The sequence below is a fragment of the Zingiber officinale genome, chromosome 7A, assembly GCF_018446385.1.
Source record: "Zingiber officinale cultivar Zhangliang chromosome 7A, Zo_v1.1, whole genome shotgun sequence".
In the NCBI taxonomy this organism is placed as follows: Eukaryota; Viridiplantae; Streptophyta; class Magnoliopsida; order Zingiberales; family Zingiberaceae; genus Zingiber; species Zingiber officinale.
This window is the reverse complement of record NC_055998.1, coordinates 133,407,344-133,433,792: the sequence shown is the minus strand read 5'-3', so window position 1 is coordinate 133,433,792 and position 26,449 is coordinate 133,407,344. Positions and strand designations below refer to the sequence as shown.

The 26,449-nt window shown below is 36.8% G+C and overlaps 1 protein-coding gene across 1 annotated transcript in view; it reads left to right on the top strand.

Moving 5' to 3' along the window:
* The first annotated feature begins 1,041 nt into the window (after positions 1-1,041).
* LOC122002668 (probable receptor-like protein kinase At1g49730) overlaps positions 1,042-26,449 on the top strand; it is a 44,594-nt gene continuing 19,186 nt past the window's right edge. Inside the window, exons 1-8 of the mRNA XM_042557936.1 lie at positions 1,042-1,282; positions 14,988-15,539; positions 22,744-23,034; positions 23,768-24,029; positions 24,108-24,160; positions 24,244-24,314; positions 26,009-26,098; positions 26,176-26,257. Coding sequence (XP_042413870.1) covers positions 1,201-1,282; positions 14,988-15,539; positions 22,744-23,034; positions 23,768-24,029; positions 24,108-24,160; positions 24,244-24,314; positions 26,009-26,098; positions 26,176-26,257 — 1,483 coding nt within the window. The 5' untranslated portion in view covers positions 1,042-1,200. The remainder of the gene's footprint in view (positions 1,283-14,987; positions 15,540-22,743; positions 23,035-23,767; positions 24,030-24,107; positions 24,161-24,243; positions 24,315-26,008; positions 26,099-26,175; positions 26,258-26,449) is intronic.

Genomic DNA, 26,449 nt, shown 5'->3' with positions numbered 1-26,449 from the left:
CCAAGCCACACTATGCAATGGGTTCCTTCTCCACTAATGAACTTATTTTATGCATACAAATTGCAGATTTTAGTAATTATGTGAATACTTATTGTGAACCGTAATTGTTGGTAGTATTGTGAACATTAATTATTGACAGTAATTGTGAACATTGTTTATGAATATTAATTGTGAATAGTAATTGTTAGTAGTAATTATAAATAGTACTTGTTGACAGTAATTATGAACAATACTTATGAACAGTAGAGTGGGTTATGTTTTCATTTTATGTTTTTTTTATATAAATTTTAGGACAAATTACTTCTGTGACCCTTAAACTTTTCCAACTACTTACTTTTGACCCTCTAATTTTCTCTTGAACAAATCAGTCATTCAACTTTTTTAATTGGTCACTTGTGACCCCTCCGTCAAGTTTTTTTAGAAAGATTGACAAAAATTATGAAGCGTGCTTCCTATGTGTCTTTTAGAGGAGTAAAAATGTCATACTATATCCCTAAAGTGTCATAATTTTTTCACCTAATGTTTATCGTTTTTTTTCAGTCGCAGGTCAAGAGCAATTAGAAAGTAGGGGTTTTTTTTTAAGTAAGAAAAATGATTGATTGCGGTAGAAAAATAAAAAAAAAACCCATAGTATGATGTTTTTACCCTTCTAAAAGATATGCAGGAGGCATGCTTCGTAGTTTCTGTCAATATTTTTAGAAAAGCTTGACGGATAGATCACAAATGACCAGTTAAAAAATTAAATGACTAATTTACTAAAAAAATTAAAGGATCAAAAATAAACAATTAATTTAAGGAACACAAATAATTTATCCTAAATTTTATCAAATCGAGCCTATATTCAAATTTACGACTCTACAGTGGAACGTCACGTGCTTTACTTAAGACAAAACCGAAGTCCTAAAGAACTCAAAACTTTTAACGAGTCTTGAAAAATTAAAAGGAATAACCCAAGACGTTACCCGAACAATATACCTCTCCTCGCGCCGCACGATATCCTTTCGGCCTCAGTGGGGACCACGTCCATCATAGTGGCCACGGCCCCACGTGCCCTGGTTCTTCGCGTCGCGTTCCGGTGAGCTGCGGGACCAAATTACCTGGACTCCTGGACTCGAGTGGGTTGGGGGCACAACGACGACACTCCTCGCTGTCGCTTCCTCGCTTCGTCCACTTCGCTCGCCGCCTTCTCTGCGATCCCAAATGCGGTCGTCTCTCCTCCGCTTTTCCTTCGCGGCCGCATTGGTGCTTGCAGCGCCGCCCAGCTTCTGCTCCGCGTCCACAGGTGGCTCCTCTTCCTCGCTACCTTTTGGTGAATCGGGCCGCTGCCGATTTTTCTTGTGATTTCCCTTTTGTCGACGTGTGCGATTGCTTCCGTTCCCGTGGATTTACCTTTCCTGCTTTGCTTGTTCGTTCTTCTCTCGTGTGTCTGTGTGCGCGTGGTTCTTTTTTTTTTATGGTTCCTCGATTTTGGAGCTAGCTCGTCATCAGTTTACTCGATTCTTTTTTGATGATCAAAATGGAGGCTTTTTTATGAGCTAAAACTACTGTGGGTTTCTTTACATTTTATTAGCAAAGTTGAGGTTGTGAACGAGTTGCTTTCGTACTTCAGTCATTGTCTCCTCTTTGATATAGCAGAAGGAATAACGTGGCGAACTAGAGAAAGCACTAAGTATTTTGGCCCCTTACTAATTTAATCACAGGAAATTACTACTTTCCGTTTCTGTTAATTAAAGGTTTGTCTTTAATCTTTGCTTACTCTCTTTCCATGATCACTGGATCGTTAGCTTCCAAAATTGTTGTTGCATTCTTGCCTGTCGCAGTGTTTCTGAGAAATAGTTCTTCATTATTATGTTTTGTCTTCTTCACTGCCTACCCCCTATAAACTGTCTCAATTCCATGCCTTTGTTCTTTTATGCACAATTTTTTGGTCTCAGCTGAATGAATTCAAAGTTTTTCCGTACCTTTTTATTTAACTTATGTGACAACGTTTCCTTTTAATTGTAAAATTTAGCAGAGAAGAACAGAGGCAACAAAGAAAAATAGAGAAGAGGAAAGAAATAAAGGGAAATAATTGTCTTAATTAATTTGCCAAAAGAATACATTATTTATAGGCATCATTTTGACGGGTCAATAATATTAATTCCTAATTAATAGAAATTTAGGTATTCTAATAATTGACTTATTTTAGGAATATTAATTTAAGGTGATCAGTAATCTTGAACAATTCTCTTTTACCACTAACAAACCCAACAAATGAAGGTGTCAGACATTAAGAGTTTGATTGCCACCCTATTGAAACACTATCTAGATAACGACTTGGTGAAAATGTCAGCTAGATAATTCTACTTGGATACTAGCGCTGCAAATATACCAAATGTCAGTGAGGAAGCTTGGTGTTAGACTTGCCAAGAGCTTGTTTATGCTCATTCAATATACAAGATCAATGAACAACTTATTAAACTAAATGAACAAGCTTGAATACACATGTGTTCATCTTATTAATATAATTGTTCCTGAATAATATTCATAAACAATGTCCACAAAACCATGTTCATCAATAAAACTCCAAACATGTAAATAGAGAAAAAAACTCTCATAATGAACAAATTAAATTGGAATATCAAGCTTACTAACCAACCAAACAAGCTTAAAAATATTAAAAGTTTCATACAAGCAAATAAGCTTGACTTGAGAGCTTGATAACATCTAAATAAACCAAGCTCAACCTAAGCTTAAACCAAGCTTAAACTCGTAAAACAAAAATCAAGCTAAGCTTGAACACTCTTTTCAATGGCTTGGTTCATTTTAAACTTGGGCTGACTTGGCTCGATTACCTTATCAAAAAAGCTTGAATCGGGTCTCAAATTGGTTCATTTGCAACCCTAATGGATACATAGAAAAATGACAGTTGTTGAGCCGCTATATATTCTTGGACAAAGTGAAAATAAATCTATATGTTTTGTGTGAGCATGAAAAATTAATTTGTTTAGATAGAGTAGGTTATTTTTTCAGAATTCCACAAAATTGGGTTTTGTTCATAAAATGTTGCATACCTAATACTAGAGCTTCTAATAACTAAACCAATTAACTAAACCAAGATTACATGCAAGATCTAATAGAACACTTAGCAAGATTAGCATGCAAGATCTAATAGAACACTTAGAAAAAATTAGCATGCAAGATCCTAGTTAAATAAAAATAAGATTCTTATTAAATATCTCCTTTCCAGAAAGTCTCTAGAGGTGGAGAAACCTTTTAACAAGAATCTCAACAATTAAGCATTCATACAAATATATAATAAAAATATATGACAACTAAAAGAGTAAGAAAAGTTACAAGCCCTAGGTTGTCGTTGAACTTTAAGCACAAGCACAAGCATAGAGCATCAACACAAGATGAAGAGGAGCACTTTAGAAGAGAACGAATAATTGATGGTAAAAATAAGTGCTTTGAGCCTTCTTTTATAGAGCTCAGTCGAACGTTAACCCGACACTCTTCCAGTAGTTGGAATCCTTCCGGTCGCCTGAAGCATGCTGAATTGTTTGCAAATTTTATCTATATTGATAATCGTTTAGCAAACTCGGGTTGCCTAGACTCCCTCCTAGCGTTTGGAGCATGATCGACACCTATCTTGACCGTTTCTTCCGAATCGCTGACCACATCTACGCCGATCGCTTGGAAGCTGCTCTGGTTGTCTGCACCTCATTCAAGTCGCCTGGAAGTTCACGACTCTATTAGCCAAAACTTGTACTTGTCGGTTGCTCGGATCCCATCTAGTATCTTGGAATCATCAAGTAGCTTCCTACGATAAATAGTTAGTGCAAAAGAGTATTAATGCAAATACTCATTTCTGAATAACACTTGTTGCTTGAAACTTAACTTACATTTGCCTGGTACCTCTAGGACTTTAACCTTTACTAGATGTTTAATCTTTGTTGAATGTTCAACTCCCAACTGACTCATCTAGACTTCTATTGTCGGACCTCAACTCCCAATTAACTTTCTTGCACTTCCATTGCTGGGTTCTCGACCAGGTCTTCTATTGCTGCCTAGTCCCACTAGGACTTCGCCTAATCTTCATTATACTGCCCAGTCCCACTAGGTCTTTGTCATTACCTGGTTCTTTGCATCTTGTCAAGTTACTTAGACCTGCAAACTTGGCAACTTTGTTAGATCACAAACAAATTTAACTTTAAACTTAACCATACTTCAAAACATATGTTCGATGTGGTATTCCCAACACTATTACTTTTCACATCTTCCTAATTTGTTTAATGGAAGCATACATAATATGACAGACATGGTGTATAGGCCGTGTTATGTTAACATATAATTTGGTAGATCTAGGGATTAGTCATGGTAGGAGATAAGGGAGGATGAAGGTGTATAGTTTTCAATTATAACAATTAGTTTAGAGATAGGATGTGCACCAACCATTTTAACTTGTTTGAGAAGCCCAACAATGCATTTGCTTTGGGAGAGGAAATAACTTTTAGTATGCGGAAGAAGCTCAATATTGAGGATTGCCCATATCTCGAGTAGGAAATACCTAATTAAGGAGTTGTGATGCCTTATTGATCTACCATTGCATTTGTAGAATAAAAACTAGTTAAATCCCCTGAGAATATAGTCAATTAGACAAACAATAAAATCATGCACGAGGGACTTGTTGAAGACCATATATAGGTTTCTTGAGTTGGCAAACATATGTTGGAAGTTGCAAGCAAATGAACCCAGGTGGCTGCCCTATAAATATGATTTCCTCAAGATAATCTAAAAGAAAGGCAAATGCCCAATTGTCATAACGACCAATTTTAACTCATAGCTATTGATAACAATAAATTGAGGTATGTAATTTAATGACCAATGTGTCATTATAGTAAATATATGGCTTTGGATTGAATCCTTTATTCATAAGTCAAGTTTGTAACATTCAAGAGAGCTATTAATTCGATACTTGAGGCGAAAGCCCATATGGAGCCTATAATATTCAGGGAAGAAGTGTGAAGAACTAAGCTCCATGTTTCACTACATAGGAGAGTATCAAATTCTGCAATCATTGTAATACACCAGTTTGGATCCTTGTATGCTTGTAAAGAGTAGGTTGGTTCAGTAGATTTCAAAGAGACCATTAGAGCATATGGAAAAAGGTTATCGAATGGCCACCGGTGGACATCATGTGATGTGAAGCATCATTGTCAAAAACACTTATTGATGGTGATGAGTGAGTAGGATGAAAGGGTGATGGAATGGTGAATTTACATTATTTGAGGTATAGGACTAGAGAGTGGGTCATCTTCAATAAGTGAGGTTAGATCATTGAAAATGGAGCAGGACTGAGAATGTCATCTTTTTTTGTATACCTAGAGCGCCTTGTTAAATTAACAACTTGTGGGGATTTTGGTGTAACATTAGGTGGTTTTAGAAAAGGCACCATTATTCCTTGAAGAGGAAGCTAAGGTAGCCGCTGCAAAAGGGGACAAAGACTCGCTAAAAATAATATTTTGAGGAATATATATCTAGAGCCGTCAATTTGGGTTGGGTCCGCCCTGCCAAATAATTTAAGCCGGTTGGGTTGGAATTTTATCAACCCAAGTCCGCCGCGGGCCGACCTGCCTAGGCTCGCGACCTGTGTGGGTCGACCCACGACGGGCTTGGGTTTGCCCGCGGATTGAGAAACATATGCAAGCTAAGTTTTATGCCAATTTATTATCTTTCTTTGTTATAATTTCAAAATAAAAAAGTACTTTTCATCCCACATAAGTACTCGTTTGTGACCATTTTTATTTAAAATACATGTTTATGGATATATTTGATTGATGAAATATTTTCGAAGTAAAACGTTAAAGATATGAAATATTTTTTAATTTTTTTAAAAAAAAATTAATGGGCCCGCGGGTTGGCTCCCCAAACCTACAACCCGCCTTGGATTGAGTTGAGTTGGAAATTTCCCAACCCGCCAAGTTGACGGGTCGGCCTGCCTTGCCCCACCAAATGGTTGGCCCGCGACGGGCCGACCCGTCCCGCCACGGGTTAACTCGTCTGACAGCTCTATATATATATATCCAAATTAGTGTAATCAAAGGAAAATACAAAGTCTAGTTTATGTTTAGAGTATGGGGGGTAACCAAGGACAATATTCATAACTAACAATTTGAAGGAAAGTGTAGTTAGGAGATAGTAGGTTGGTTATAATGTTTTTCGAGGGAACATTTTTTGATAGTGTAATGGAGTTGGATATGGATTTATGTGGTAAACTATGGTGTCGACATTTTATCCCAAAATTTACAAAGGGATTGATGCATGTTTAGAAAGAGCTAAAGTAGTTTTTTATTATATGACAATGTTTTCTCTTTGCACAGTTATTTTGCTCAAGAGTGTGAAGGTAAGAGACGAGGAGGTAACATGATGAAGAGCTTGATATTCTCCTCCCCAATCATAACAAAGAGTGACTATTGCAACTACACTAGCATTCAATTTGGTTTTAAAAGCGACAAAATTTATCAAATAGATCATTACTTTTTAATGGAAAAAGTCAATTGAATTTGCTAAAGTGGTTAACGAGTGTGACATAACAGAAAAAGAAACCTTGATTAGACAAGATAGGTGCAAGATTCCAAAGTCCAAACATTAGAATCAATAATTTCAAGTGGAGAGTTTGAAACATGATTAGATGGGGAAAAAAAGGTAAACTATGATTCTCAGCCTCCATGTAGACCCTACATGAATAAGATGAGGAGATAAATGAAGTGGATAGACTATATCGATGAATGATTGTATGAACAATATAAAGAAAAGGATGATCATGTGGAGCATGACAAGTCCGTTTGTTTGTGCCTTAATTGGTAAGGGCTTTAATGGAAGAACATTGAAGATAGTATTGAGCATTGTTATCTCTCCATGGAGTAAAATAATGGTTGTTTCTCAAGGTAATGATTAGGGTGAAATTCAGCAAAAACATTCTTATCAAGATTACTCACTCACAACTTATCAAATGCATGGTAGGACATTGTTTTTGCAAGGATGTATTCTGGCGTATATGATGAGTTAAACTAGTATCAAGATATCTTCTTGTAGTTAAAGATTTTAGTGGTTTTATAGGAAGAGTAGAGTGGCTATGGATGAGAATGCTTCTAGGTAGATTTGTAGAGCGGTTTGTTGCCTTAAGGATGCAAGACCACCAACAAAGCTTGAGTCATATCTCTTGAGACTTTGAAGACCAATTTGTCCAATAGTGAGACAAATTTGACATCTTTTACGACTATGTAAACCACTACAAAATTTGAGTCGCATTTCTTGGGACAATGAAGACATATATCCAATGGCGAGGTAGATTTGACATCATCCTGATGATCTCGTTGACCACCTCGATAACACATATAAAGACAAAGACAGGATTGTAGTCAAAATAGATGATATCTCTTTTTCTTATAAAAAAAGAAAAAAAGAATCAATTGAAGGTAGTAAACATCTTTTTTTGTTGGTTTATGTGGTGCTCACCATTGTCATCACAAGGAGAATTATGGCATTGATGGTTGAGGTAAACATAAGTGAAGCAAACATAAAAGAGGCTGAAAGTTTAGCAGAGGCAAGGGGCTTCTAAAGGAAATAAAATTGTAGCTGAATGGTAAACTTAAGTATGGCTAAGCAAAACAACAATGGTGCAAGTACTAGAGATTTGAAAGATAGAGAAGTTGTAAATAGAAAAGAGACAAAGGAAAGAGAAATGGATAAAACAGAAAAGAAAAGAAAAAAAATAGATGGACTAATTACTTTAATTATAGAGGAAAATAGAACAACTAGGAGAGAAAAATAGAGGAGTTAGTGTGTGTGGGACAACGAAGAGAGAAAAAGAAAACAAAGAAAATAATAAATTATGGTGGTGTGGTATTCAAGATGAATAGGGAAAAAAGTGAGATTTGGATAGGAAAGAAAAGAGAAAAAAACTTAGATTGGGACTTGAGAAGGTTGATTGAGAAGATGCGGTTGCTAATGGGGGAGAGAAGATTGTCGTTGGCTCTCACTACAACATTCTTGTTGTTGTAGGGAGCTCCCAATAGGTTCAAGAATCAAGAGGATAGTGCTCGTTATGATGTTGTAGGAAGGGCATTGTTGGATGGAAGGGTCACATGATGTAGAAGTTGCATATGATATAACCCTAGTTGGGTGGAGAGGAAAAAAATTATGGCTCTCATACCCTGTAAAATTATGAGGAATAAAGGTAACAAAGAAAAATAGAGAAGTCGAAAAAAATAAAGAGATAAATAATTATCGTAATTAATTTGCCAAAAGGTATTTATAGACATATTATATTGCCTAGTCAACAATATTGATTCCTAAACATAAATTTATCTATTTTAATAATTGTTTTATTCTAGGATAATAATTTAAGTTGACGAAGTAATCTTAAATAATTCTCTTATGATATTCCTATAGGGATTCTTCGTAACTAATTTCATAAAGAAATTGTTGGATTGACAATATGCTTCTTTATTTTAGAAGTCTGTATTATTCCTACTTGTCAATAAGCAAAAAAAAAAAAGCACAAACATTGTTTAGCTATGAAAACATTGTGATTTCCCCACATATAAAACTTTTTTGTTATAAAATCATTATGCTATGTCATATATATCTGTTATGCTTTTAATTTATGTTTACATGGACATATTTTAGATTTTGAATATAATGTAAAGTTTTCTAATATTGCATTGAATTAAAGATGATTTATGTGCGAGCACGACCTACACGTGTCGAATGTCGTATCGATCGAGGTAATATTTATCCAAGCGAATCAATCAACGTTTTGCCATCCGAATTATTTTTTTTGCTTGCTGCTCAAGTGTAATGAATGCATTAATGTGTGATTAATCGAGAATTCATTACCGCCGATTTGAAACAGTCAACTATTGATGGTCGAGCAACTGAAGGCAATGAATGACCATTCCTTGGCTATTCAATGCAGCAGAGGGATGAAGCTCATATATAAGGAGACCATGACCTTAGCAGAAAATAAGCAAACACATAAGCAAGAGATGCCAAATTCTTCCACCTTTGTTGCTTGTGTCGTACATTCTGCTTGACAGATCTACCCATTTGGGTACTCAGTTCTCCACAAACAACCAATGCTTAGTGTGACATAGTTTTCTCGTTATATCCTGGAAATAGACATCCAACATAACCTCGAAGCACAAATGGATGGGATGAATTGTTTTAGGGAAACTGTGTCAAACGCAAACCTTGGTGTCTCTTCCCACTCAGTCTCAACCTCCTACTCAGTAACTCGGCAGCACGATAGCTCTCGCCAGTTTTACTGACACAGCAGCTAGGTAGCTCAGCGACTCTACAACTCGACTGACACAGTAGCTCGGCCATACAAGGCAGCTCAGTCATCCCAAGCAACTCATCCTTCCCTACTTGGTATCTTGAGATTATTAACTCATATCATCTCGACAAATAAGTCTTTTTGTAATTTCAATTCAACAAATTCCTTTGTAACTTCGCAACAATCTCCAATAAATTGTAGAATAATCCAAAAGCCTTAAAACAGATTCGTTCTGTTGAGATGACCAAAATAATATTGAGATGCAAGAGGCTCAATACGCGAAGGCTCTCTCCACCTCGATTGGAGATGTTTTAATCAACCAAAAAGCTAGAAAAGTTTGATGGGTTAAACTTCAAGCAGTGGAAAAAGATGCTCTTCTACCAAACCACATTAAACCTGGCTCAATTTTTTATAAAGAAACCTCCCAAGCCAATTGAGGATGCTACTGATGGCATGAAACCATTCAGAGTTTCTATATCGAAATTACATCCTCAATTGCCTTGTCAACTCGTACGTTGTGTATAGTATGAAAAGAACGACAAAGGAATTGTGGGAGTTCCTCGGAGGACTGGTGTTGAGTGACCTAGGTGGTTGCTATCATTGAGAAGTTATCACCCGACTGAAAGGATTTCAAGAACTAGCTAAAGCATAAGCGGAAGAGATGAATATCGAGGAACTCGTTGTTAGATTTCGCATTGAGGAAGACAACGAAAGGAAATTATTCTCTCAAGCTACTATTAAAGTCAACATGGTTGAGCATGATCAAAGCTCGAAATAGAAGAATCTCAAATCTTCCAAAGTGGGACCCAATGGAGGTATAAGGAAAAAGAAATTCTTTGGAAGTGCTACAACTGTGACCACTGAAGAACAAGAGGCTAATCTAAATGAGGGACTAGACATGGACGATCTCTACGCCGTAGTCTACGAACTAGTTGGCTCAAACCTGTAGCAATGGTAGATCGATACCGGTGTCACCAAACGTGTACTGCAACAAGGAATTACTCCACAACTTTGAAGAAGTTGAAGATGGGGACAAGTTGTTCATGGGGAACTTGACAACGGTCAAGGAAAAGTGGTATTGAAGATGACCTCGGGCAAGGAGCTAACTCTGAACAATATACTGTATATTCCAGAGATTCAAAAGAATCTAATATCAGGATCACTTCTTAGCAAGCACTGCTTCCGCATTATTTTTGAGTCGGACAAAGTTGTTTTGTCCAAAAATGGAATGTTTGTAGGAAAGAGCTATGTAACTAATGGGTTGTTAACTACAATGTGTTGTGTAAATTAATTAACATACATTCCGCCTACATCTAAAACACAACTGTGAGACTTGTATTGAAGTGAAGATGACAACATCATTCTTCCAACATTTTGAAAAAAATAATGAACCACTCGGCCTAATTCACACCGACGTGTGCGACTTAAAGAGTATGCTGGCACATGGTGGAAATAAGTACTTCATCACTTTTGTAGAAACCCAGTTAAAATGTGATATGATTGCATCGCGGTGTCTAAGGACATGATCTAATAGATCATTATATTGAGTAGTTTGATTGTAATCTCTTACCATTAAAATTATTGCATGTGCAACAACACCAACTATATGTAACCCACCGATCCACATGTGATGGGTGAACAACAAAATTGTGTACCATAGTCAATAGCTAGGTATGGATAGGGAGGCATGAAATATATATGGTGAGCTATAACAATGGTTAAAGAACCTAACATAGCGAGGTTAAGAGATAATTTAGCACAAAATATTATTATGTGTACATTCTCAAAAATAAGGATGAAGTTATAGAAAAATTTGCTCTCTATAAGAATGAAGTTGAAAATCAACTTAATAAAAGGATTAAGGTGGTTCGAAGTGACCAAGGCAATGAATATGTATCATCGTTTGTTGAGTTGTGTTGAACATGTGATCAAACACGAAACAACAGCTTTTTATACTCTTCAACAAAATGATGATGTTGAGCGAAAGAATCACACTCGAGATGATAAATGCTCTTTTATTGAGCTCTAGACTACCACAGTACATATGGGGATGTTGTGTTAATAACTAATTAAATAAGGTACCCCAAAAGAAAATAGATAAGAACCCTTATGAGTTGTGGAATGAAGACAACCATCCTACATATATTTACGAATGTAAGGTGTCTTTCTAAAGTTTTGGTATCTGATCCAAAAAAGATTAAGATAGGATACTGTTATTGCATATTTATTGGATATGCATTTAATAGCAGTGCCTACCGGCTCCTTGTGTATGAGTCTCAAATACTAGAGATACACAAGAATTCGATTATTAAATTAAGAAATATCTCGTTCTTTGAACATGTGTTCCATATAAGATTCAAGAGGTTCCTCAAAACGAGCATATGAACCATAAGAAGAAGAAGAAGAAGCAAATGAACAGGTTGAGCTTAGACGAAGTAAAAGAACTCGGGTGAAAAGATCCTTGAGAATGAATTTTATCACTTTCCTGTTGGAAAGTGATCCCAAAGTTACTAGAAGCTCTAAGCTCTTCTGAGGGACCACAATAGAAAGAGTTAATTGCATCTGAAATTAACTCTGTCTTGCAAATCACAAGTGAGAACTTGTGGATCTTCCTTCGGGAAGTAAATCACTGAGTTACAAATTGATTTTCAAGAAAAAAATGAAATCAGATGATACATTTAATAAGTACAAGACTAAATTGATCATTAAAGGTTATTGACAACGAAAGACCTTGATTATTTTGATACGTATTTTTCAGTATCGAGAATAATTTCCATTTAAGTGTTATTGGTTATTCTCGCTTTATGAAATTTGAAAATACATCAAATGAATGTAAAAATGGATTTTCTAAACGAGAATTTAGAAGAGGAAATTTACATAGAACAACTTGAAGGGTTTTCTGTGCTAGGTTAAGAAAACAAGGTTTGTAGATGAATGAAGTTATTATAAGACTTGAAACAAAAAACAAACTCCAAAGCAGTGTTAGCAGTGACATGAAGAATTTAATAATGTCATAAAAGAGAGTGGATTTAAGATCAATGAATGTGATAAATGTATCTATGTTAAAAACACGGAGGTTGATTATGACATCTTATGTCTTTATATAGATGACATGCTTATCATTGGGAGCAATAATAAGATAATCAAATCTACTGAAAATATGTTGAATTCAAGATTTGAAATGAAAGACATACGCCTACTTGATGTGCTTTTAGAAATCAAAATTCTTAGAATATCAAAAGGAAGATTCTTGAGAAGTTCACCAAGGGTGATATTGCATTGACACGAATTCCAAAAGATACCGGTTAACATCTATCGAAAAATCGAAGAGTCTTTTATATAGGGTATTTTACAGTGATTAGAAGTCTGATGCACTTAATGAGTTGTACACGGTGAGTAAACTAAATAGATACATGAGTAATTTTGGTGTTGAATTGACACGAACAAGAGTACTAAGATACTTAAGGTATACTCGTGATTATGGATTGTACTATATGAGATATCCTGTTGTGATCGAAGGATACAATAATGCTAATTAGATATTAGACATGAAAAACTCTAAGTCTGCTAGTGAATATTTATTCACTTTGGGAGATACAACTATTAAATCTTCTAAACAAACCGTACTAATCAGATCCACGATAGAATCTGAGTTTGTAGCTCTTGACAAATATGGTGAAGAAGTTGAATGACTACAATAATTCTTAGAATATGTACCTAGATGACCGAAATCTATGTTGGCAATTTACATACATTGTGCTAGTCACTCAGCAATTAGTCGGGCACAGAGCCATATACCATTGGAGTAGGATGGAATATTCTTGAGAGATCACCTATGTAAGCAAGGAGTGGGGTCGCTTCAAATAGAATTGAAAGGCGCAATTCTTAGAACTTCTCACAAAACCAGACGTGTTTATGGCCAAGAACGCGTACACACCCATGAGAAATGAGATGTATCAGGGAGAGTCATGGGGTGAAGCATGTAAATGCTTACAGAAACGAGCAATTCACTGTCAGCTAATAAGAAAGTCTTTATAAAGGAAGGTTTAAAGGATAAAACTTACTTATCCTATACCGGACTCAACTGTTGAATTTTATTACATACCCTGTTTTCATTCATGCGGATTAAGTGGTGACTTGTTGGAAATGTGAATGGAAAAATAGTATAAAGGGAGGAGATTCCGGTGTGTGTGGGAGTTTAGTCCCACATTGAGAGTTTTATGGCATTATAGTTGGTTTTAATGTATCACAAGCATTAAAGTTGTGAACATATGCATAGGGAGAGGTTCTCTCTCACGCACGCTCGCGTTCAGGGTCTGAATTACACTGAACCATAATAACTGGTGTATAAGCACGAACTGCGTGCGTTGAATGTCGGGCCGATCGGGCAATATTTGCTCAAGCAAATCAATTAACGTTTGGCCACCCAAATCATTCTTTTGCTTGCTACTCAAGTGTAACAAATTTATTAATGTGCGATTAATGGAGAATTCGTAATCTCCGATTTGAAACGATCAACTATTGATGGCTGAGCTATTGAAGACAATGAATGGTCATTACTCAATCATTCAATGCGGCGGAGGGGTGGAACTCCTATATAAGAAGACCATGACCTTAGTAGAAAATAAGCAGACAGATAAGCAAGAGATGCTGAATTCTTACACCTTCATTCTCTCGTTCTTCCTCTTTGTAGTGCATTTCGTTTAACAGATCTACTCGTGATAGTATTGGAGTACTCACTCAGTTCACCACGAACAACCCGTGCTTGGTTGTGTACATTATTTTTTCGTTGTATATTGGGAAACAGACGTCCATCGTAACCTCAAAGCACAGACAGAGGGGATGAATATGTTTTAAGGAAACTACATCAAATGCATGCCTCAGTGTCTCTTCCCACTCGATCTCAACCTCCCGCTTGGTCACTTGGCAACACGGCGGCTCGGTTGACACAGGACTTGACAGTTCGGCCGACACAGCAACTTGGTGACTCTGCAACTCAACCAACACAACAGCTTGGTCGATACAACAGCTCAGTCAGCTTTGTATCTTGGTAGCTTAGCCAACTTTGCAGCTTGGCCATACAAGACAGCTTGACTATCCCAAGCAGCTCATCTTTTTCTATTCTGCCTGGCAACTTGAAATTATCAACTCAAGTCATCTCTGAGTTGTTTTCTGTAATTTCAATTAAACAAATTCCCTTGTAATTCCGGCAACAATTTTTGATAGATTGTGGAATATAATCCAACATGTCTATCATAGAGCCTCTATATCTGTGATTAACTTAAGAATGAAAAGTAATGAGTAAATGACTATATATAGAGATCCTCAAACTATGGTCTGAATAGTTGGTTTATTATTATGTGTAAGTGAATATCATTTTACTCTTCCAGTTTTCTTAATGGTTCCATACACTTTCTTGGTTGATTCATAAACCGAAACAAAGTTGGATAAGAAAGCTTGAGAAAAGTTTTTGACAAATGGGGTGTAGCCAACTTGAAAAACACAGCATTTTCTGTTAATTGTGTTTTTCAATAAATCTTGGTTTCATGTGTTCTTCATCCTGTAAAAGAATTGATATGGATAGTCTTCTTTATAGTTTTTTCTGCATTGGCACTCTATCCCCTTAGCAGTATTCTTGTTTCTGATAACAACCATACTCATGTAGGTTGTCCCTTGGATATGAGTTGGTGGAATTTAACTGCAGCAAATTCTGTATGTTCAAATCAAAATGAGCGAGCTAAATGTTGCCGCTATATCAATGCCTTTATTGCAGTTTCTGTTGCTCATTATGCAAATTCAACAGGAATGTTGGGAGTTCCACCAGAGTTATCGGATGTTTGTTACAGTTCTATCAATGAAACCTTGATATCAAGTGGAATGCCTTCTAATGCAATAATGCTTTGTGGATTGGGGCTTAAAATTCGTGTCTCCTATCAATGTGCAGGAAGAGGAACTATCTCAGATATGCTGCAGTCCCCAAATTTTGATGAATTTAATAAAAATTGCAAGCTTGCACTGTCACTAGATAATAGTTGTAGGATGTGTTTAACCTCTGGCTTATCATATCTTCGACACCTTGTGGGAGAACAAGATAATGTTACCTTGAATACATGCCATGATGCAGCTTTTGTAGCAATTGCAAACCAAGGGGACAACTCATCAGTTATTGATCTCGCAAGTTGTTTTTTTAGTGTCAAAGTGCTGAGCATTTATCCAGGTGCGCTTTATTTAGTTATTTGCTTCCTATTTTTTCCCCTGATATTTAATACAAGAAGGGAATGATATGTTTTAGTAGTGGATTTGTTTATGCTTCAAACTACATCAAACATGGTTGAAACACTTTTTAGCTCATTTTGTTTATGGAGGAAACTAACATTTGAATAATTTCAATCAAAATTTTCCAGAGTTTACTTGCATGAAAGAGTATCTTTTTTAATACAATGGTTAAGGGCATTAGAGTTATTAGTTATTATTGTAGTGGGTTTAATGCCACATTGGTACTTGTCGGCGTAGCCTCTCCCTTGACTTGTTGATTCCCCTCATTTCATATTCTTCCTCTATTTCCACTACCTCTTGATCTGTCGATGGTTGTGACATGTTAAAGACCTCAAACTCCCACATGAGATCATCAGTTGTCAAAGCTTGCTTGTTTACATCGCTGTCTAAGTTGCTCATGTATCAAGCTCAGCATACTGACAAGACTAGATTTTCAGACCTTGCTGCAATATATAAAGGGGCAACATCTATTGTTAACTTGTTAATGCTTAATAGTTGTGCATAGGAAATGATTGCCACTTGTGTGATATCTTTTGAGATATACTAAAGCACTTAGTGGATGGTGGGTATTATTCTTTGTAGTGCTAAACAATTCAAACATATTTCCATGTAACATTGTTTTAAATGTCAATTGGTATTGGCTAGCTCATTTAAATATATTGGTCCAGCTATTGATCAATATTGATATTTGTTGTAATAAAGAGAGTTTTAAGATTCATACATTCCAGTCGGATTACATATGTTTATATATCTATATAACCATACAACCCTAAGAATCAACTTATTAACAAAAGATAAAAAGATAAAAAAGACCTATCTACCCTTGCTTCTCACAACACTCCCCCTCAAGTTGAACATATATATCAAACATGTTCAACTTGCTAAGAGAAGACTTGAACACAGCTTGGGGTATAGCTTTTGTAAACATATCAGCAAGTTGGTCCTCAGACTTAACATAAGGCAGACATAGCTCTCCAGAGTCAAGTCTCTCCCGAATAAAGTGACGATCAATCTCAATGTGTTTAGTCCGGTCATGTTGTACCGGATTATTTGCAATATTGATTGCTGCCTTGTTGTCACAATACAGCCTGAGAGGTAATTCAGCCTTTAATCCCATGTCTGTCAACAGAAAACTCAACCACAACATCTCTGCAAGACCATGTGCCATGGCTCGATATTCTGCTTCAGCACTGGACCGTGCACAAATATTTTGTTTCTTACTCCTCCACGTTACCAAGTTTCCTCCCAAAAAAGTGCAATAGCCAGAAGTGGATCTTCTATCATCTCGAGAACCAGCCCAGTCTGCATCAGAATAGCATTCCACCTTCAGATCACCACCTCCTTTAAACAGCAAGCCTTTTCCAGGACATGATTTCAAGTACTTTAAAATCCTGTCAACGACCTTCATGTGGATAGTTTTAGGAGCATGCATGTACTGGCTTACTACACTAACAGCATAGGTGATGTCAGACCTAGTCATAGATAAATAGAGTAATTTTCCAACCAACCTTTGATATGTTCCCTTTTCCAGATTTGTAAGATCCTCCCCACTAGAACTAGTAAGATCATGATTTACTTCTATAGGAGTAGACGCTGGCCGAGAACCCAGCTTCCCTGTCTCCTTGAGTAATCCAACACATATTTTCTCTGACATACATAGATTCCTTTTTTGATCGAGCGACTTCAATGCCCAGGAAGTACCTCAATGATCCAAGATCTTTAATTTCAAATTTTGATGTTAATTTGGACTTAAGAGCCTGGATTTCTACCTCATCATCACCTGTAACTATCATATCATCAACATAAACCAAAAGAATGGTAGTTCTGTCTTCTTTCTTTTTTATAAAGAGTGTATGATCAACATTCCCTTGTTTAAAGCCAAACAATATCATGACTTTGCAAAACCTATCAAACCATGCTCTGGGAGATTGTTTAAGCCCATACAAAGCTTTTCTTAGCTTGCAAACCTTTCCTTTTGTTTCAATTCCAGGAGGTGGTAACATGTATACTTCTTCATAAAGGTCACCATTTAAGAAGACATTTTTAACATCTAACTGAAACAGAGGCCAATCATATTGAGCAGCAAGAGAAAGAATTACCTGACCGAGTTCAGCTTTGCAACTGGTGCGAAAGTTTCCAAGTAATCCACCCCATATGTTTGGGTGAATCCTTTGGCAACAAGTCTGACTTTATATCTGATCACTTCACCCTCTGAGTTATACTTGATAGCACAGACCCATTTAGAACCAACCAAGTTCTTCCCCTTTGGGGGATCAACTAATTCCCAAGTACCATTTCTGTTGAGAGCCTCCATTTCTTCATTCATTGCTTCCTGCCACCTTGAATCCCTTACAACTTCATAATAGGAAGAAGGTATAGCATGATTTGATAACCGTGAAACAAATACATGATATGAAGGAGACAAACGAGAATATGAAACGTGGTTGGAGATAGGATGTTGAGTACATGACCTGACACCCTTCCTAACAGCAACCGGAAGGTTCAGCTCATTCATATTTTGAGGTGCGGTTGGCTCAACTGATGAGGATAACTGCTTCACAGGATCAGGAGCCGGAGCATCCGATTCAACTAGCCGATCAATAGTAGGTCCTTGCTTGTGTCGTCGTCGTTTGTAAGTAATAATATCTGGTGAAGACTGTGAGCCCAGTGATGGAGCATCTTTTCCATTTTCCATGACATCCAGTGAAATAGGAGAAGGAACCACATGAGGAACTACTTGAGGTACAAAGGAAGAGGTAAATTCTCCCCCTGAGGACGAGACTGAGGAGAATAATAGGACTCGGACTCAAAAAAGGTAACATCCTTCAAGATATATCTTGTCCTAGTAATAGGATCAAAGCACTTGTAGCCTTTCTGGCAAGTGGAATACCCTATAAAAACTCCTCGTATAGAACGAGGATCAAGTTTAGAGGACTTGGGACCAAGAACATGAATAAAACAAAGAGAACCAAAAACCTGAGGTGTAAGGGAGAACAACTCTACGCCAGGATGAAGAATAGTGAGAGGACACCGGTTCCCGAGACCTTTAGATGACAATCGATTGATGAGATAAGCAGCTGCAAGGACAGCATCAGCCCAGAAATATTTGGGTAAGTTACGTTGAAATAATAGGGCACGACATGGTCAGTTTCAAGAATATGACGATTCTTTCTCTCGGCCACTCCATTTTGTTGTGGTGTGTAGGGACAGGATGACTCATGAAGAATTCCTGAATCCTCAAGAAAAGTATTTAGAGACTGTGCAAAGTACTCACGGGCATTGTCAGAACGAAGAATCTTCACCTTTGAGCTAAATTGGGTTTTTCAACCATTCTATAAAAATTTTGAATGAGACGAGGAACTTCTTCCCTGGTTTCATCAAATAGAGCCATGTACAGTGGGTGCAGTCATCAATAAAAGAAAGAAAATATCGATAGCCATCCAAAGAAGTCACAGGAGAGGGCCCCCACACATCCGAATGAACAAGATCAAATGGAGACAAACTCTTCTTTATAGACTCAGAAAAATGGGTTCTACAATGTTTGGATAACTGACAGATTTCACATTGAAATGACTGAAGAGAAATAGAAAAGAAGAGACTAGGAAATAAAATTTTCAAAGACTGAAAAGACAAATGTCCCAATCGAGAATGACATAAAAGAATTTCTTGATGCTTATTTTCCAAACACTTGGCTGTAGATTTCATAACAGATGTTGTTTCAAGCTGATAATAATAAAGACCCCCTACTTCACGGCCAGTCCCAATCGTCTGCTTGGCCTCGAGATCCTGGAAGACACAATGATCAGGGAAAAAGGTTACGGAGCAGTGTAGTTGTTTAGTAATGCTACTAACAGAAAGTAAATTAATAGAAACGGAAGGAACGTGAAGTGCAGAGGATAGGAAAAAATGATCTGTAAGTTTTATGGAACCTTTGCCAGCAACAGTGGCTTTGGTTCCATCTGCAATGATCACTTTCTCCTGCCCAGAGGATAAAGAGTAAGAAATAAAGGAGTTAGCAGCATTTGTCATGTGATCTCTAGCTCCTGAATCAATGACCCAGGGGTTGTAAAAGTTGGGACCAGTAACACTTAATCCCAAGCCACGAATACCTGTGTGCGCTTGAACTGGAGTAGAGACAGAAGATGAAGCCTGAAGCCGAGAGAGAAGATGCTGGAGGTTAACAATATCAGTAGAAGACAATCCAGTGGTAGAAGGCACAGAGGAACCAATAGTCTCTTCATTTTCTAACTTTTGGATAGCAATATTACCACTATTAGGAGTCTTCTTAGCATTGTGTTTAAAATTTTCAGGTTTCTTTTCTGGATATTTTTCCCAACAGAAATCTGAATCATGATTAGTCCTCTTGCAGTGCCGACAAAATCTATCCCCTCGTCCTTTAGTTCCCCCAGGTCGAAACTTGTTTGCAGAACCAATAAAGACAGAGGTCTCCCCAATCGGAGGGCTTACAGTGGAAATCCCCTTGTTGTTCATTGTCCTTCTTCTACCTTCTTCACTTAGAATTTTGTAGTAAACTTGTTCTAGAGAGGGAGTAGGATCAAGACCAAGGATTTGCCCTTTTAAATTTTCAAACTCTGCATTAAGTCCATCCAAAAATTTAATAATTTTGTCTTTTTCCAGAAGCTTTAAATATCTCTGATGATCATCAGTGGAACTCCAATTTTCCATCCGATAGTAGTCAAACTCATCCCACAACCCCTTCAGAGTAGCAAAATAATTGGTGACTGACATAGAACCTTGTTCAAGTTTGAAAATTTGACTGCTGAGCTGATAAGTACGCAGCATATCATGTCGACGTCCATACATCTGCTCCAATGTCTTCCACATGTCATACGCTGTTTTGTTATGAAGAATGACTTGTTTGATGCCAGAACTAACAGAGTTAAGTATCCAAGTCATTAATTGAATATTGTCACGCCGCCAAGTGCGAAAGCTAGGATCCTTTTCATCTGGTTTCACTTTAGAGCCGTGAAGAATATCAAGTTTATCATGGCCTTCGACATAAAGTTCAATAGCAACTGCCCAAGATGCATAATTTGTCTCGGACAATTTTTTTGATACTATCTGAAGACCGGATCCTCCAGTGCCTGCCATTGTGAAAAATGGTTGTACCTGTCCTGAAGACGCCATAGGATTCGCAGAAATCCCCGAAGTTTCGCTAGCGTTGTCCGCCATTACAATCACAAAAAAATGCTAGAGAAATCACGGCGTTGAGAGATAGCCACCTGCGCCGCACAGGGAGATCAGAAGAGGAACAGCCGCCGGCACCGCACAGGCGATGACGGAAAAAAGGAAGAGAAAGAACGTGGCGGCATCGGGGAAGGAAGCAGAGATTGGCGAGGGAGGAGAAATAACCAGCGGTGAAGGGGATGAGGAAATCACAGCGTCGTGAGATGAAGAGATTGGGCGTCGCGAGATGAAGAGATTGGGCCGCTGTGCCCTAGACGCCGCTGGAAGAAATCGCGAGCAGCAGAAGGGGCGAAGGAACGCCGCTGTGCCCTAGACGCCGCTGGAAGAAATCGTGAGCAGCAGAAGGGGCGAAGGAACGCCGGGAGCAGAAGAAGAAGTGGAGGTGCTGTTCGGCGGGGAGAAATCAGGCTTCGAGAGAAAGAAGATGCGGCGGCGGCACTAGGGTTAGGGTCGCTGCTCTGATACCATGTTGTAATAAAGAGAGTTTTAAGATTCATACATTCCAGTCGGATTACATATGTTTATATAGCTATATAACCATACAACCCTAAGAATCAACTTATTAACAAAAGATAAAAAAGACCTATCTACCCTTGCTTCTCACAACAATATTGTATCAACACAAGCAAAGTTTTGTTGGTGGTGACTGAAACAGGCCTATTCAGGCTAGTACCATTTGATAGTGGTTGAAATGAAATATAAAGGTTCTTTTCCCTTGACTTATCCTTTAATTTTGTCTGAGCGGAGATGAAACATCATAAAAGAGGGGAGCGGAAGATGAGAAGCACCTAGCAAAGCACTAGTGGCAACAAAGACATGTTAAAGTTCTAGAAACCAAGATTTATCCATATTGTGTTTCTCTGTGTCCATTTCAATTCCAATTTAGTGAATCCAAGTCCAATGTCCATGTACACAGTGATGGACCGAGATATAGTCATGATTGAGGAGAAATCAATTTAAACAAGTGTCATAGAAGTAATGTTCTCATTTGATGCACTACAAACATTTTGGTATTAGTCCATCGTCATTAGTTGAGATACTTATTGTATTTTTTTTACTTATTCCACTTTGAAATTGATATAGAGTTACATTGCATATTGGCTAAGTAGAAGAAGATTATAGAATTAAACTCATTGGAGCTGATCTCATCATGTTTTAAAGTGTGCCTAGTATGGACACGACACCCTTTGAAGTGTGCTGAGTGTTGGCAGAGCACGGTACTCAAATTTTATTGTTCCTATCAGAGATCAAAATTTTGGCATAGAATGATACTGTGTATACTTTCTATTTGCCTTGAGTAAATGTAGTCATTTGCTGCTATACTACCCATGCATCAAAGAAATAAGTAAATGGTAATAAAATTGATAAAATGATTGGTTTCAATTTTCTAGCTTGATCATCATAAAGTCGCTCCAATATCGTTTTGGTCAATTATTGTTTGCTTAAGGGTTTCATTTAGTTTATACAATCCTTCAGTAGTTCTGATTTTCACATTGTACTTTCATGCTCAACTTTTGTGATTGAGAAATTGCTGTTTGTGCTATTGTATTAATAATTTTGAAAGTTTTGTGGCTTATAGAACAACTGATAAAGTTGTTACCATTGTTTTGCTTAACCATTGTTTCTGTTCTATGATATATGTGATGTATGTTTCTTCTCCAACACAACAGTTTGTTACACTGTGTGTTACTTGTTACATAGGAAGGGTCCACTTTGATTTGCATGAATTGGCTATTAGCAGTAAGTATCATCTAGGCTTGCTTCTAAAGCCTTCAGTTGTTATGTTTGACTATATTCTATTTTACTGCTATGTTTCCCTTTTTGTTACTGAACAAGTTGTAATCTAGTTCATGTTGCTTCACACCTCACTATACTTCTCTGTGTTTTGTTTTTCTAGCCTTAGTTATGACTATTTATGAACTCAAATGTTGCTGCAGTGAATTCTTCAGAGTCTTCATTTTTGTATCTTGCCCCAGCATCTTCACCGGCTTCATCCCCAATTCCTGTTCATGACCTTTTTGTTACACCATTTAAAGAACATCACCGTGCATACCAGCTCACTTTAATTCCAGGAATTGGTATTATAATTATTGGAGTGGCAATTTTGTTGCTCGTTATCGTTATAATACTCATTCAAAGGAAAAATAGACAGTTAAAAGGTGACAACAGTCCAGACCAAAGCACATTGTATGCCTCCTCTTCCCAACATGTCTGGAAGAACAAGAAAGGTACATTAATTTCATGTCCTACTGTGCATAATTTGGCAATCATATTATGTCACCATTGGAAATGCATCCACTTGACAAGGTCTGATCTTAAAATATTGAGGAAGTAGATTACATTATCTGAGTGTATCTTGTTTGCTTTAAAAGGGTTAAATGGCTATTATTAAGAAATTGTAAATCAGTTCAAAATTCTGTCATTTTTGTTACACCACTTATGATAATGATGCTCTTACCTTTATCTTCTGAATATTCATGAATGCTAAGTTTGATGATTACTTATGGTTTTTTGAGTTGAAAGAAATAGTTTGTAACTCAAATATTGCTGATTGTGCATGTCATTGAATCTTTTGTGACCTCAAATTCATTATGTATAATTTCCTTAGATACATTTACTTTGGATGATCCACATGGGAAATGTCCTTCCTCGTGTTTTCTGAGAAGAGGGAAAGTTTATAAATATGTCTTCAATTAGTGGGAAGATAAGTATTGACAGGATTTGCCAACCAATCACTTACCAATCTGCTTATTTCAGTTTTTTTTTTTCCTTCTCCCTTTTCTGCCCGATTTGGGAGGTAAATTTTCAAAAATAAAGTCATCCTCTACTTTTCCTTCCAAGTGAACATAGAAAGTATATTTTCTTCCACTTTTCCTTCTCCGTCCCTTTGCTCCCCTTTTTTTTTGTTGCAAAGTTAACAAACCCTTGAGGATAACACAATTTTACCTGAATCTTTTACAGGCACGTCACCCATATGCTGTAGGTACAGTTACAAAGAAATAAAGAAGGCGACTGGAAATTTTAGTACAATTATAGGACAAGATGGATTTGGAATGCTGTACAAGGCACAATTTGATAATGGATTCCCTGCTGCTGTGAAACTGAATAATAATCTCTCAGAACTAAGTGAGCAAGAGTTTTCTCAAGAAATGGAATTCCTTGGCAGATTGCATCACCGTCATATTTTGACACTAAAAGGGATTTGTTATTCTAGGCAGGAAAGGTAGTTGTATCATTGTGCAATACTAAAGTGACACAACTGCTATGTAGGCATATGTACTTCAGTTTCTTTTTCTTTCAGGTTCATGGTTTATGAATTTATGGAAAATGGAAGCCTAAAACATCAACTTCATTGTAAGCTCTATTATACCTCAATTTTGATTCTTACTTTAGTCTCATGTGTTTAATTTTTGGTAATTTCTTCTTTTTGCCTACAGCTTCATCTGGGAGAACTCAATTAGCATGGAAAACTAGAGTTCAAATTGCTGTTGATGTTGCCAATGCTCTGGTAATCTTGAGACTGGACCTGCTATTATAATTCAGTATCAAGTGCATCAAACTTGTTATCTTTGTCTTGGAATGCCTATGATAGTAAACATCATGTTATTCTAATTAAATTAAAAAAATCTTTGAAGGTAATTATGCTATTCTCTAATTAATTCTAACATCTCATCCCAAATGGGTAAATCACTCTCGATAATGTTCATCCATCTGTTTGTAAGTGATCAAATCATACATCAAGTGTTTACCTGCAAGTCTACCATCTAGGTTCAGTTATCCTATAACTAAGGATATTGCTTTGCTCACTGCTAGATCAGTTTATTTTGTGCTTCTGCGGAACATCTCACTAAACTCTTTTTTTTTTTTGTTTAACAAAGTAACTCCATTAGGTATTAAAAATGCGATGAGTTCACTGAAAATATATGATTCGTTTCATTCTCTGTCCAAAATAATTGTTCATTTTATTCTAGCTTTCAAGTGGGCTCTGAGTGTTGATATTAGAAGTTCTATTTGTATCTTCGGCGTTGAATATTTCAGAATAATTAAAACAATCATTGCTGATATATGTCAATGACAATGAGCAAGAAGATGTCTTCTGTGTGATATGAGTGTGGTTCTCACAATTTAACACATCCAAAATGAACGAAGGTCATTTTGAAGCAACTTAGGGCCTTGTGGAGGAGTTCAGCACTCTGCTTGCTTTTGGGAAAGAAAAAAGGACTGTCATGGTTGACAACATGCTGCCAAGATATTATGCAACTGTTCTCAAATATGGCAAGACAACATTGCTATTGGTTTAAAATTCAGATAATATGTTTCCACCCATTCATTATTATTTACTATATCTTCTCACATGGTTATTTTAGTTGGGTCTTGGCAAGTGTAGTATCGGGCAACAACTGCACCGGACATCATTAAGTTGCAACATGAGTTCATCTATCTTGGTTTTTCATATGTGCCTATGATGTTATAGGCGCTACCAATAAGGAAGACCAGTAGCTAAGTGGGTAGAATTCAAGATTGTAAGTTCCCAATCAAGCTAATTACTGAGACATTGTTTATCAAGATAGTCTTTGTTCAAATGAATGCCACCTACTCACGATTAACATTATTTGATCTTGGGTCAGCTGGAATAACGTTCAATGGTTCATGAATGTGTGCACACTTTTGTTGAACTTTTAATATGACATACAATTATACCACTCCAAATCTTGAGTAGATCATGTGATTATTCTCTCTCAATAGAACAATCTCACACGTATAATATAGAATATTCATATTTAGTAATAACTTTCTAAAGTTGTTTCTACATAATTTGGATTCAAGTGAATATGAGATCGATATATTTCTTATTTTTGAGGTAAGTAAGGCAACTGGAAAAAAATCATAGAAGTGAGACTTCAAAATTTGGTTTGCAACTTGGGTTCATCTGATCCATGCTGAGATGTATTGCATGTCAATATAGGTTGACATCACTAGCTTGACCAAACTATTTGGTTCAGTTATAGTGATTTTTCCCAGTAGTTGTCTGACTGCATATCCAGTTATATCAAAGGACATTTTATGTCATTTATCATTTAAAATAAAGTCGCCTTACATTTTCTTTATCCTTCTTTGCTCCAGTAGTTGCAAAGTAATTCTTCATGTTTCTAATAATTCCATTTATGGGTAGATCTAAGATTCATTATACTGATAATGCAGGAGTACCTTCACTTTTATTGTGATACCCCTATTTGTCATGGGGACCTAAGGCCAAGCAATGTCCTTTTGGATAAGAACTTCTTAGCAAAGGTTCTTATTGTGCTCAAATGTGAATTTATCAATGCTTGCATTTGTTCTAAGGGTTGATAATTAGTGACCTTATATAGGTTGCATATTTTGGTTTGGAACATTCTACAACAAATGCTAAAAGATTCTTAGATCATAATGAGAATGCCTTGGGAGCTTCAGGTTAGTTTCTTTTAAAACTGACACTTGTTCTAGTATTATACTGATTTTTTGTTAACATTTCGCAAATAGGTAGGAAAAGTATTGTCACTTTCTGACATAGGTTTTGTGGCATTTTTGCTCGGTGCTCATAGCCACATTGAGTAAAGCAAAGACAAAGTCCTCAACAAATTTTACTTGACTAATTTGATTAAA